At 45.7% G+C, this 13,982-nt stretch overlaps 1 protein-coding gene and 1 non-coding gene across 2 annotated transcripts in view; both read left to right on the forward strand.

Moving 5' to 3' along the window:
* Nucleotides 1-847: 847 nt before the first annotated feature.
* The window catches only part of IGFBP7 (insulin like growth factor binding protein 7), an 85,191-nt gene continuing 72,056 nt past the window's right edge, over nucleotides 848-13,982 (forward strand). Inside the window, exon 1 of the mRNA XM_055294587.2 lies at nucleotides 848-1,381. Within this exon, the coding sequence (XP_055150562.1) occupies nucleotides 907-1,381 (475 nt within the window). The 5' untranslated portion in view covers nucleotides 848-906. The remainder of the gene's footprint in view (nucleotides 1,382-13,982) is intronic.
* Nucleotides 4,951-5,053, forward strand: LOC129492441 (small nucleolar RNA U13). Its single transcript, XR_008660888.1, has one exon. It is a non-coding gene; the product is annotated as a small nucleolar RNA U13 (small nucleolar RNA).

Below are 13,982 nucleotides of genomic sequence, written 5' to 3' on the forward strand. Positions count from 1 at the left end.
TGAGGAAGAGTCCACCGTTTATATCAAAAACCCCCTGGAATGCTGGTGAAGACTGGGGGCGCTTTAGGTGCCTCCGTGGCAGCTCCAACGAGGAAGGAGCTGGGACCCCTGCTCCTCTCAGCTGCGCTCTGTTCTCCCGAGAGGCTTGCTGGAGGGCGAGCAGTTCAGCAAGAACTCAAAACAAGGGCACAGCTCTCACGGATTCCAGTACTCACTGAAAATGGCTCAGCACAAAAAAAGCACAGAGTCTCGTTGAATGCCACTGGGAGACAAAGTGGGGAGGGAGGTGCAGGCAGTTAGGAGGTTCCAGAAAGGGAAGTGGTTGGCAACGATTTGTCCTTTCAGTGCTTGACACCCAAGACCACAGCAGGCCTGTGGCCAGCGGGGACACAGTCCACAAGTAGGGGTTTTTAACAGCTTGTTCTTAAGAGAGCTTCCCAAACCACAGAGTAATGAGCACTCAGGTGTCTCAGGCCCACGGAGGATTTAATAGATGAAACGCTGGATCGTCTCGAAGCCGTCGTTGTTAAGAAGTTTAAATATATTGACTGGAAACGGGGAGAAACCAGAGGGCGGAGGAGCCGCTCGCACTGCGGTGCGATCCCTGAGGGCTCGGGGCAGGGGACTGGGGACCGAGCAGGAGCTGGCAGGGTGAGCTATGCGAAGCGGGCGTGAGACCGAGCGCCCATGGGCCGGTCACGCCGGGTGGCCGCTCACCCCCTCACGCCAGCAGGAGCGCGCGCGCAGGCCCCGCGGGGCCGGGAGGGCGGCACGGGCGGGGCTCCCGCGCTCTCACCGCCCCGGGGTGTGGTTCCCGCCGACGGGCCGGGCGGGGCGGCGGGTTTAAGGCGCAGGCCTGCCCGACACGGCTCACTCGCGCCCTTGCCGCCGCCACCGCACCCCGCCATGGAGCGGCCGTCGCTGCGCGCCCTGCTCCTCGGCGCCGCCGGGCTGCTGCTCCTGCTCCTGCCCCTCTCCTCTTCCTCCTCTTCGGACACCTGCGGCCCCTGCGAGCCGGCCGCCTGCCCGCCCCTGCCCCCGCTGGGCTGCCTGCTGGGCGAGACCCGCGACGCGTGCGGCTGCTGCCCGATGTGCGCCCGCGGCGAGGGCGAGCCGTGCGGGGGCGGCGGCGCCGGCAGGGGGTACTGCGCGCCGGGCATGGAGTGCGTGAAGAGCCGCAAGAGGCGGAAGGGTAAAGCCGGGGCAGCAGCCGGCGGTCCGGGGGTAAGCGGCGTGTGCGTGTGCAAGAGCCGCTACCCGGTGTGCGGCAGCGACGGCACCACCTACCCTAGCGGCTGCCAGCTGCGCGCCGCCAGCCAGAGGGCCGAGAGCCGCGGGGAGAAGGCCATCACCCAGGTCAGCAAGGGCACCTGCGAGCAAGGTGGGCACGAGCGCTTCCCTCTCCAACCCTGCCCCGCTCGGCCCAGCGAAGGGCACATCCGACGGGGCGTCCGCGGCGGCCTCGCCCCGCGCTGCTCACCGCGATTCCCCCGCGGGCATCCGAGGAGCCAGATGGGAGGGAAAGAGTTGGCAGCCGCGGAATGCCAGGAGCGGTGGGCGACGCCCCCCCTTCTCCTTTTTGGTGGTTTTATTTTGAGAGTTTGGTGCGTGCGTCAAGAAAGTGAGGGCCGGGTGTATATGTACAAAAGATTTTCCGAGACCTCAGACTTCCCCATGCCCAAAGCGCACCCAACTCCTGCTAACATCTGTCCATTTCTCATCATTCTTTCTTGGCTTGGGGATGTAGAGAGAGCTGAAGTCAAGAGATGGGGGAAAGGAGTTTGACAATGAAATATAAAGTAAGGACTTCCAGACAGATTTTTTTTTTTTTTTTTTTTTAAGATAGGATCTTGCTCTGTCGCCCAGGGTGGAGGGTAGTGGCATGATCTCGGCCCACTGCAACCTCTGCCTCAAGCGATCCTCCTGCCTCAGCCTCCCAAGTAGCTGGGACTACAAGCCTGTGCCACCACGCCTGGCCAATTTTTGTTTGTTTTGTTTTGTTTTGTTTTGTTTTGTAGAGATGGAGTTTCACTATGTTGCCTAGGCTGGTCTCGAACTCCTGAGCTCAAGTAATCCCGGCCTGCTGGGATTACAGGCATAAACCACCCTGCACAGCCCTGATTTCTTAGTATTGAAGAAAATAGTCTACTTTCTAAAAATTATAGGTTCTCAAACAGTAATCTAACTAGCTAATTATTTGTGGGCAAAAATAAAATACAAACTCTTTGAAGAATGTTTTTGTGATGCACTTTGTTGTCAACCTTCTGACCATTTTGTTTTTCCTTCCTGTTTCTTTGATTTGTATTGTTTTGCATAATTTGGCCCCAGGATGCACTGTTCAGCAGAAATGTCTTTGAGATTATGTTTGATTGTTTATTTTATTCCAAACAATTCCAAGCTTGCTGTAAATGAAATAAGAAAACATGCCGGGTGGGGTGGCTTATACCTGTAATCCCAGCACTTTGGGAGGCCAAGATGGGCAGATCACGAGGTCAGGAGTTTAAGATCAGCCTGACCAACATGGTGAAACCCCATCTCTAATAAAAAATATATATATAAATTAGCTGGGCATGGTGGTGCATGCCTGTAATCCCAGCTACTCAGGAGGCTGAGGCAGGAGAATCGCTTGAATCTGGGAGGCGGAGGTTGCAGTGAGCCGAGATCACACCACAGCACTCCAGCCTGGGTGACAGACAGAGACTCCATCTCATAAAAAAAAAAAAAAAAGAAAGAAAGAAAGAAGAAAATAAAGTCTGGACTTGCAAATACACACACACACACACACACAGACACACACACACACACACATAGAAATTTTAACTCTAATGCCTGAAATAACATTTTCCATTGGCAGTATTTTCAAGGGAAAGTCAGACGTTCAATGTTGGCAGCTCCTGATCTTAGCCAAGGTAGAAAAGGGAGAGGAGGCAATTCTGAGATTACAGAAGCTGTTGCTTCTTTAACACAGTTCAGACTTTCTCCAGAATTTCCAAATTCTTTCTTTAGAGCTTTTCCCAGAAGTCCACAAACTAATAGGTTGTATGTCATCAATTTCAGAGTTCACTATTGAAAGCCTTAAATTGTGTAACTCACTATTAACTATTTATAGTATTATCACCTTAAACTTAGAAAATTGCAACCCAAAATAATCTGCATATGTTTCCAATAGAAACAGTTATTTGTTACTTTGGATCTCATTTGTCGGTCACATCATGAAAAGATAAATGTGCGTTATTTAAGAACTTATTCCAAATATTGAGATTTTCTTATAAACATTACAATGGGGAACTTTATAGTTTTTTCAAAATGACAGATACTTGCCTTATCAGAGCAGAAGGTTAGCTTGGTGATTGTTCAAGTGTTGTCACTTTCTAGTTTATACTTAATATTCCTTTTTCTCACCTGCTACTTACATCACCAAACACTCACACAGTCTGATTATAAAATACTGAGACTGACAGTCATATAGAACCAGTTTCATAACCTCGTTACCACGTACATCCAGCTCAGTACCTCTCCAGACTGCAAACCCTTTGAGGGTTCCGGCCCGGCTTTTCTTTATATTTGGGGAAACGTTAGAGAAAACAGCATCTAAAACTGGAAACTTTGACTTACATTAGCCATTTCTTCTCATCCTAAATTGAGAGAGATGAGGTCTAAATGACAGAGACCATTTATAGGAGAATGCCAAAGAGAGCAGAAGAGAATGGGAAGCCTTTCCCACAGCAGAACCTTTCCACAGCAGAGACAATAGACTGATCCCTATCACGTCCCCTAAATATTTCTTCTGACACCTGGATGGGTTTTGACAATCATAGAAGCAAACTGGACAGAGTGCCATTTACTTCTGTGCCATTTCATACTGGGGCTTTGCACAGAATAGGAAATGCATTGTCTAGGTTCCTCTAGACCTCTAGGTTCCTTTCTATTCTCAGAAGAAACTTAAGTTATGCTTGAGTATAACTTGAGTAGGGGCCAGGTAGGGGCAGCATTGTGGGATTCAGCCACAAAGGTGTGATTCTATCTGCCTTCTGGTCTTTGGTCCCATTTAACATGCATTTACTGAGCAGCTAGCTTGAGTCACGCTGTACTAGGTGCTATATACCAGGGACGTACAAAACAGATTTGATGTTGCTGATTAAGAAAGTATCTGTACAAGTTACAAACTCACCTCCCAGAGCACTTGCCCTGGAGCTCTGGAGCTTGCCCCAGTCTTCCTCCTTTCTAAGATCACCACTTACCCACCTGGGAAGAGATCTTGGTCTGCTTGTTTTCCATACCTCTCTGGTAGGAGGCAAAGCGATCTGCTTGAAAATATGTCTGAAAGATAATCAGCAAATAATTTCAAATCTTGGAACTGTCATTATGAATTTACTGCCATTAGATTGTATTGAGGTCCCTGAAGTCATGGGTAACCAGAAGGGGGAATTTGAAGATTCCATTTTATGAAAAGAAGTTGATACAATGGAGCTAAGATATATAATAAAATTTCATAGTTGGAAGAGAACATGATGCTTCTCTATCCCAATTACTCGTTATACCTTTTGTTCATAGTCTTTTAAATCTGAGCTCTTTGGCAATCCCATTTCAGCCGCTTTGGTCTCATTAGGTACCATCCTTTCTCCCTTAGAATTAATTTTCACTTCTGGAATCAGAATGTCATTCTTAAGGGTCTCCCTTCTTAGTACCTTTAGGACCAAGTTCAAACTACCTAGCAGGACATAACAGGCCCTTCACAATATAACTCCATTCTATTATTTTGACCTCTTCTCTCCAACCTCCTTTATGCACTAGCCACAGTGTCTGCTATTCACACTTCAGCACATATGTCTCTATGCTTTCATGCGTCTGTAGAAGTTGTGCCTTCTGCCTGCAATGCCTCTCACCTCCACACGAGCCACAATCACACCCTCCTTCACTTCCTTTCCATCCTTTGAACTCTTACCTATGATCCTTTTGTAGTTCATAAGCATGATGATTGAGTGTTCATACACATGTGTGAGGTATATCACCCCCAAACCTTTTATGACATTGGCACATTACCTGTCTGACATGAAAGAAAAAAAAATAAAAATTTAAAAAATGGGCGGCCGGGCGCGGTGGCTCACGCCTGTAATCCCAGCACTTTGGGAAGCCAAGGCGGGCGGATCACGAGGTCAGGAGATCGACACCATCCTGGCTAACACAGTGAAACCCCGTCTCTACTAAAAATACAAAAAATTAGCCCGGCGTGGTGGCGGGCGCCTGTAGTCCCAGCTACTTGGGAGGCTGAGGCAGGAGAATGGCGTGAACCCAGGAGGCGGAGCTTGCAGTGAGCCGAGATAGCGCCATTGCACTCTGGCCTGGGCAAAAAAGCAAGACTCCGTCTCAAAAAAAAAATTTTTTAAATGAGCTCTTACCTAGCCTTCAAGGATCAGCTCTGTCAGTTTCTCTGTGAAGCATTCTGACTTTCCCCACCCCAAAATGATGTATTTGTTCTTCTAGAGCTATGCATCCAGCCATTGTTTCAACTAATATTTATTCCACGTGTACTGTGCATCTGTATATAAGAGGCAGTATAGCAGAGAAGTTCAGATGAGGAGCTCTCAAGCCAGACTCCCTTGGTGTGAATCTTGACCACTTACTAACTATAGCCTTGAGCAAGTTATTTGACCTGTCTGCCCAGGGTTTTGCTCACTGATAAGACAGGGATTATAACCATTATCTATCTCATAGGGTTGTCATGAAGATTAAATGTCATGAATATTATCCATAGAAAGCATTGGATGAACATTAGTTGTTGTCAATATTCAACATGAAAGTAAGCTCCAGGTGGGAAGGGAGATTTTGCTCCCTCATATAGACAGACCCAAGGACCTAGATAAGTGCATGGTATGTAGTATGTACTTTAAACACCTGTCTAATGCATGAATCAATGAATGAATCAACCTATGAATTGCCTAGGCACTCTCCTAATCTCAGGGTAAGTAGCCTTGAATAAGATATACAGAAACAAGGAAACATATTTTCACACAATGTGTACATGCTGTGAAGGGTGTACATCAGAGAAATAGGATAGAGACTCCGATGAATGAGCAGTATTAAGTGAGATGAGTAGAACCATGCTAAGAACCCTTGGGAGGATTTCAGCAAAGGGAACAGCAAGGTCTTGGGCCCTGAGTGGAGAACAAGTTGGCTACAATAGACCTTCCCCAACTGCTGCAAAAGGATTCTTTGAATGTCTGTCTTCCCCACTAGACTGTAACCATTGTAAAGGAGGGATTTCATCTTATAACTCCTTATAAACACAGTGTCTGGCTAATAGTTGGGCATATCATAAATATTTGTTGATTAACAAAGGAATCCTCTTAAGAAAGCACCTTCCTGTTTGGAAATGCAGGAAAGCCCCTCTCCCGTCTGTCTGCTCGCTTTCCTCCTGGCATTTTCTGCCTTCCTAAAGTCTAGGCCAGGGAATTCATCTGACATTGATTTGCCTTCCTTTCTGTCATCAGCAATCCTGAACTCTGACATTGGATGGTAACTTTTCCCTCCAAATCCCAACATTTCCATGTCCCCTTGCTGAGTAAAATTAGGGCCAGAGCTATAGAAACTGTTCTGTAAGTGGAAAATGCTTCAGTATAGATTTTGATTTTCAGGAACTCATTTTATTTGGTGAGTTTTAAACCTCCACTCTTTGAGAAGCTCATTTTAGATTCATTAGACTCATTTTTATGTTGATAATGTGTCATTTAAATGCCCATGTTCTACTATCCTTCAGTAAATTTATGAACTTCATTGAAAGTTGAAACAAAGGGGTTTCAAATTAAATGAAGTTGTTAATTGTCTGGTTTATCCTCGGGAGTGCAAGTCAGTATAATACTTCACTAAACTAACATAGTAGTACCATGAGGACAGTCAGAGAACCAGAGGAGGGGACCCAGGTTTGTGGAGGAAAAGCCAAGAATCATTTAGTGGAAGAATGATGTCCTGACTGAGACAGGGATAAGAAGGAATTGGCTGGAGAAGAGCTAGCACAGAGGTTGTGGTAGAGTTAGAAGGGAGATGAGAAGAAAACACTGTATATATACAATAGAATACTATTCAGCCTTTAAAAAGAAGGAAATTTTGTCATTGCCACAACATGAGGGGACCTGGAAGGCTTTATATTAAGTGAAAAAAAGCCAAGCACAGAACGACAAATGCTATGTGATCTCACTTATAAGTGGAATCTAAAAAAAGTCAAACTCATAGAAGCAGAAAATAGAACAGCAGTTACCAGAGATGGGGTTGGGAGGAGGGGACAGGATTGGCAAGATGTTGGTCAAAGGACACACAAGTTTGGTTAGAGAGGAGACATAAGTTCAAGAGATCTATTGCCCCTCATGGTGACTATAATTAATAACAATATATTATATACCTGAAAATTGCCAGCCTGGGCAACATAGTGAGACCTCTTCTCTATAAAAAAATTAAAAAATTAGCTGGGTGTGGTGGCACACACCTGTAGTCCCAGCTACTTGGGAGGCTGAAGTGGGAGGATTACTTGAGACCAGGAGGTCAAATCTGCAGTGAGCCATGATCATACCACTGCACTCCAGCCTGGGTAACAGAGCAAGACCCTGCCTCAAAAAAAAAAAAAAAAAAAAAAAGAAAAGAAAAGTTCTAAGATCATAGACTTTAAATGTTGTTACCACACACACATAAAAAATGTATGAGGTAATGCATATGTTAAATAGCCTGATTTAGCCATTCCAAAATGTCTACATGCATCCGAACATCATGTTGTATACCATATATATACAATTTTCAGTTATCAGTTAAAACAATTTTTTAAGAGAAAGGAGATAACCAGAGCATAGCCAGCAGAAAGACTCACATGAGGTTTGGTGGGACTGCCTAGGAAGAAGGAGGCAGCTGGCCGCGTGACAGAGCCCAGTGGTAGGGGAGGGCCTGTGACCCCTTAAGGAGCTGAGACGCTGTCACAGAGCAGTGGGAGCGCTGAGGGATGGAGCTGGATTTGTACTTTTAGAAAAGCTTTGTTGGCTGCTGTTGGGAGAATGGATTGGAAGGGGGTGAGACTACAGTCAGAGACTCCCATAAGGAAGCTGTTACTGTAATCACAACAACAGATGCCTACCCTCCTTCCCAAGACTTCCCTCTCTGATCTTCGAAGCATTGTCAAATCCGGGTTCCCAGCCTGCCGTGGCAAGCTGCTTGCTACTTGGGAGTGAAAAGCCCTTGTGGAGCTTTTGCTTATTCAGTGACTGCTCATAAAGTGCCCGCACCTCGCTTGCCTTATGAGCCAGTCCTGCCTCCAAATCACCACCACTTGCTCCTTTCAGGAGTCTCATCCCCCTGAGTCCCTATTACTCTTTCTCTCCGCTTTCAGATCAGAAACAGAAAAAGTCACCTTCCCTAAGAGTCTACTCCAGTCCAATAGAAATGCTTTAAAATTTTTCTGGCCTCAGCTGCCCTTCTTGAGCACAGAAATTTCTAGAATATTGAGTGAACCACTGGTTCTTTATTATCATTTTGTCCAGTTTCAATCACTGCATTTTAGGAAAGATGTGAAAAACTGAAGGACAGAAAGTGGGGCCTTAGAGGACTTAGGATTCTTTCAGAGGAAAGTAATCTAAAGGACAAGTTAATGTGTCTTCATCGTTTGGGAATTAGTTATTAAATGGAAGGTGCCTGACAAATTATTCTCTTAATACAGTTCTTCAGGAGGACAGCATTAAAAGGCCTGGAATTAAATAGCCGCAAGGCACGTTTAGATGACACGTCAGGAAGAACTTTCCAGTAAAAACTATTGAATAGGTTACCGTGTTCAGGCAGAAGTCAAGAGACTCTCTTTAGGAGAGCTGAGAAATAACTTGAGGGGGAGGGGCCACATCTGGGGGAGGATTTTATAATTTTTAAATCTCTTAAACTATACAGCTTTGAGATGGAATGATAAAGCTGAGCAGGCATGTGTTAACATCCTGAAACATGATTTCCATCCTGTCCCTAGAGCCTGCCCTCGGGGTCCACTGTAGACTGGCCTTCTAGAAGAAACCACCTTATAAGGCTCTCTTGGATAGTTCAGCGACAGAACACCCTTGGATGGAGTCCAAAGCCAGCTAGCCTTCACTGATTCAAAATTCCTCCCCACAGTGGATGAGATTATGATGCTGCCTTTACCTCAGGCCACCCCTACCCCACAAACAATCTGACCTCATCTGTGTTTTTCATTGTTAGACAAATAACATCTTGTTTTTAGCAGCTGGGGAACCCTGAATTATCGTCAAAAGAATTTTTAAGCCAGGGAATATGAGCGTAACCTTTTTTTGAAATTTAGGAGTGGCATAATTAGAAAGCTCTGAAACGGAAGGAGACTTAGGTATATGTGAATTAATAAGCCCGCTTATTTAAGGTAATTTCAAAGATTTCCCAGTGAGTCTTTTACTCTTATGTGGGGGTAGCAGTGGAGGACTAGAAATGTCCAAGGGAAGCTTCCCCAGCCTGTCATATATGGCTTTTCCAGGTCAATCAAGACCGTCTCCTCCACCAGGCCTCTGAGAGAAAATGAGATCAGAAGAAAAAAGCCAGGATGATAATGGGGGGTGGGGGGTGGGGAACGTTTACTTATTTTTTTTTTTTACTTAAAATTGATTGTGTTAAATAGTTGACCTCTGTTTTATCCCAAGTTGGATTAATGGCAAAATGATATGGCCCTTTTGAAAAAGCTAATGTGTTGAATTGCCTTTACTGTTTCACAGAGGACAGCAGTCAAGGTTAATTCGAAACAGCTGGAGCGAACAATAAGCCTCACCCCCATCAATGTCCCTACCAGGGGAGGGTTACCAGGGAGAGGAGCAGTCCCAGGAATCCAGGGAGGGGCCTCTGGTCCCAAAAGCAGGCCAGAGTTGCAGAGAAGTTTTGTGTCTGAAAAATAAGAAAGGTTCATTTCAGGTGAAACAGACCTGGGAACCCCGTGTTGACAAAGCCCCATTCATATAGTATGAAGTTCCCACAGTACAGAGCACTGACAAGGCCAAGGCCAACCCGACAGGTTCAAAGCAGGCTCGGCCACTGTGAGAAAACAACCCCCTCAAAACTTCAGGAGAATGTATATAATAAATGAAGGTACAATTTCATACCTTCACAGGATTATTGAGAAGATCAAATTACATAACAGATATGAAAGCACTGTGTAAACTATGCGGACTGTGCGGCACCAAATAACTGTAAAGAATTATTAACTAGGCCGGGCGCGGTGGCTCACGCTTGTAATCCCAGCACTTTGGGAGGCCGAGGCGGGCGGATCACGAGGTCAGGAGATCGAGACCACAGTGAAACCCCGTCTCTACTAAAAATACAAAAAATTAGCCGGGCGTGGTGGCGGGCGCCTGTAGTCCCAGCTACTCGGAGAGGCTGAGGCAGGAGAATGGCGTGAATCCGGGAGGCGGAGCTTGCAGTGAGCCGAGATTGCACCACTGCACTCCAGCCTGGGCGACAGAGCGAGGCTCCGTCTCAAAAAAAAAAAAAAAAAAAAAAAGAATTATTAACTAGACTGTAAATGCCTTGAGGGCAAGGAATGCATCTGCGTCATGCCTCGTCGTGAGTGATAATGACAGCGGGTATTTGTGAAGCATTTGACAGTTTGCTAAGGACTTCTGTGGATTTTCCTCATATGCTACTCATAACAACCCTGGAAGGTAAGGGGAATTATTATCCCAAATTCCAAATAAAGACACTGCAGGTCAGACATGACACAGGTGGTAAATAGCAATTCTGGTACTTACTTTAGGTATTCTACTATAGGCTTGCTATTCAAAGTGCGGTACGTAGATCAGCAGCATTGAATCTCTGTGCTTTCTTTTTATAAACTCGGAATTATTTCAAAATAAGAAGTTTCTAACAAAAGAGATTCAGAAGAGTCAAACCCTTGGGTGTGAAAAAGTTTTAGGAAGACTTTCCTGAATTTATTTTGCCTATATTTTGTTTTTGATGAGTGAGCAAGGGGGATATATGATATATTTGTGTCTAAATAGATCTAAAAGAGCTCTTTCATTAGCATAAAATAAACATTCTGTATGATAACAAAGTTTATGTCAGAGATGAGATGGCTCTTTATGGTACATAGGCTGTGCCTTCTAAAAAATGTCATATTATATTCAGTGAAAGATGATGTTTCTTAAAATGAATGAATGTCTCTGAGGTGGCTAACATTAGTCCTTCTATAGCCAGATTAGCAATCTTAGAGCCTGGTCAGGCACAGTGGCTCTTGTTTGCAATCCCAGTACTTTGGGAGGCCAAGGTGGGAGGATCTCTTGAGCTCAGGAGTTCAAGACCAGCCTGGGCAACGTAGTGAGATCTCATCTCTACTAAAAATAAAAATAAAATTGTTAATTGGCCAGGCACGGTGGGAAGCACCTATAGTCCCAGCTACTCAGGAGGCTAAAGTGAGAGGGTCACTCTAGTCATCAAGGCTGCAGGAAGCTATGCTGGTGCCACTGCACTCCAGCCTAGATGACAAGGTGAGACCCTGTCTCAAAAAAAAAAAAAAAATAAGAAACATAGAGCCTGGCAGGGCACAGTGGCTCATGCCTATAATCCCAGTGCTTTGGGAGGCTGATGCGGAGGATCCCTTGAGACCGGGAGTTCAAGACCAACCCTGGCAATATAGTGTGAGACCCTATCTCTACAAAAAAAGAATTACAAAATTAGCTGGGCTTGGTGGTGTGCCTGTAGTCCTAGCTACTTGGGAGGCTGAGGTGTGAGGATCACTTTCAGCCCAGGAGGTCAAGGCTGCAGTCAGCTATGATTGTGCCACTGCACTCCAACCTGGATGACAGAAGGAGACCCTGTCTCAAAAAATAGAAAAACCTTGGAGCCCAACCCTTCAGTTGCAATCCACAGGCTCTCGAAGGATCAGCGAGTGTGCTAGGGCTGCTGGCATGAATATTAGTCCAAGAGAGACCTCTTGGAGCATAATGTTTGCGTGTGCTGTTTGATCATTTTCCAGGCCTTTGTAGTAACTGAGTAGGCTAGAGGAAAAGAATCACTAAGGTAACTGTCAACATGCTCAAGTATTCTCTTTCACCTGAGGTTTAACCCTGAATGTTGACCTTAACCCCTGACTCCAGCACTGTCCCACCATCAATTTTCCCAGTTTGGGTAATAATATTTAGTCCACATCTAAGCTATGGTCTAAGGAATTTGCATTTTTTTTTAATTGAAGCATATTTTTGTCAGCTAGGTGACAACTTGCGGTAGGAAAATTCATGCAGGGGTTTGAGAACTCAATTAAGCATAATCCATTTAGACTTTTCAAGGGAGAAGAAAAAAAGAGGGCTTTCATATTCTTACAGGCAGCAAGGCAGCTGACTCCAATCATCCTGTTCTTTCATGTTGTTTTTCTTGAAGGGAAGTCTCCAGCTTCTACAGAGGTTTGTCTTTTTCTCTGAGTGAGAAATGCTCAAAGGCATTTTCATTTACATCACCACAGATCAGTGTGCAAGTGGTCAAGTGGTTGAATTGGGAAAGCTTTCCATCTGACATCTGTTCTGCTCTCTTCTGGCCTGACCCCAAGCAAGGAAGAAAAATTTATCAAGAAATAGATCTCCTGGAACATTCAGAAGGTTTTGAAAGAGACCACACAGAAATGAGGCTTCAAGAATTTTTTTAGGGTAGCCCAAGCCTGCAGGATTCAGAGCCTGCTCCTTCTCCATGGGAGCTTTCAGAACTTTCTGCTCCAGGAACAGAACTCCAAAAGTGAATTTCAATAGCAGATGCAGCAATTACACTGCACCCCTGGCTTCCAAAGGACCCCCCTCAGGAAGCCATAGAGCGTTTAATGGAGAATGAAATGCTTGTGCAGCAGTGCTCTCTGAGTGAGAGAAGGGGAGATGAGAGTCCATTCAGTGTGGCTGCTTAGTAGAAATGCTCAGCTCAGTGGGAAGGGGAAGGCTGGGGCAGAGATCAAGACACCGCCAGATATTTGACAGGCCAGGGCTTCGGAGCCAGAGGCCCCTCTCTGCTCTGTTGTGTCTCAGATCAGAGCCTCAGAGCAGGACGGAAAAGTTGATCTGACTTGGCTCTTTCTGCACTGCTGGGCCTTTGGTTCACTAGAAAATAACTGGCAGGGCAGGGCAGGCCTGTTCTGGACCCAGTTGCAATGTGGCAAAGTGAGCAGCTCGTGCCCCTTTCCCGCCTCCCCATGTCCTCTCATCTGAGGCCTCTTTCTTTTCACCCATTCAGCCTGGCCTGTTACTGCATGCTGCCCCTTTTGCTTGTCTGACTGAACTCAAAGAAATGGGATTTTCTTTTCTCCACTCACCAACCCTTTCTTAGTTAGAGAGCTTGGCCAGTAACTTTATAAATGGTGAGTCCTGCTCAGTCCACTCCTCCTAGCTCCATCCCCAGACTTATGAGCCACCTGACGTTCCCCCATGAGAGAGCAAATAAGCAAAAACTTGGCATGCCACCTCTGAAAGGCAGCCAGCTCAGTCCATGTCATCCAGGAGAGATGGTCAGCCCTTTTGTTCTTGACACTCCATTGGGATGAAGTTTTTCACATGTCTTAGGATCATAATCCACCCCATATATCAGCCCCAAGCCTATCTCCCTTTTTAGGACAAGCCCAAGGGGTAGGGGAGATAGCTATAACCCCATGGTGTGACTGTGGGTTTGACAGGTCTCCAGTGCTCACCCCAGGGCTGTCCCTACCAGTTACTTTCAACTCTTAGTGCCAGGTCACCCAGAAGCCAAGATTGGCTGGTATAGGAGAGGAAATAAAGCAGAGTGGTTAAGGAGATGAACTTTGGAGTCAGACCACCTGGGTCAAATCCCCACTCTGCCACTTAACTATTTGTGTGATCCTAACCTCCTTCATTCATGATTTTTTTTTACCTGCAAGACAGGTATAATAACAATGTTATTATACTTAGAGTTTTGGGAAGTTAAGTGAGGCAATATGTGAAAAATATTGGTACCTGGTATGTAGTAGGATTTCACTAAAT

Source organism: Symphalangus syndactylus, chromosome 10 (genome assembly GCF_028878055.3).
Source record: "Symphalangus syndactylus isolate Jambi chromosome 10, NHGRI_mSymSyn1-v2.1_pri, whole genome shotgun sequence".
Lineage (NCBI taxonomy): Eukaryota > Metazoa > Chordata > Mammalia > Primates > Hylobatidae > Symphalangus > Symphalangus syndactylus.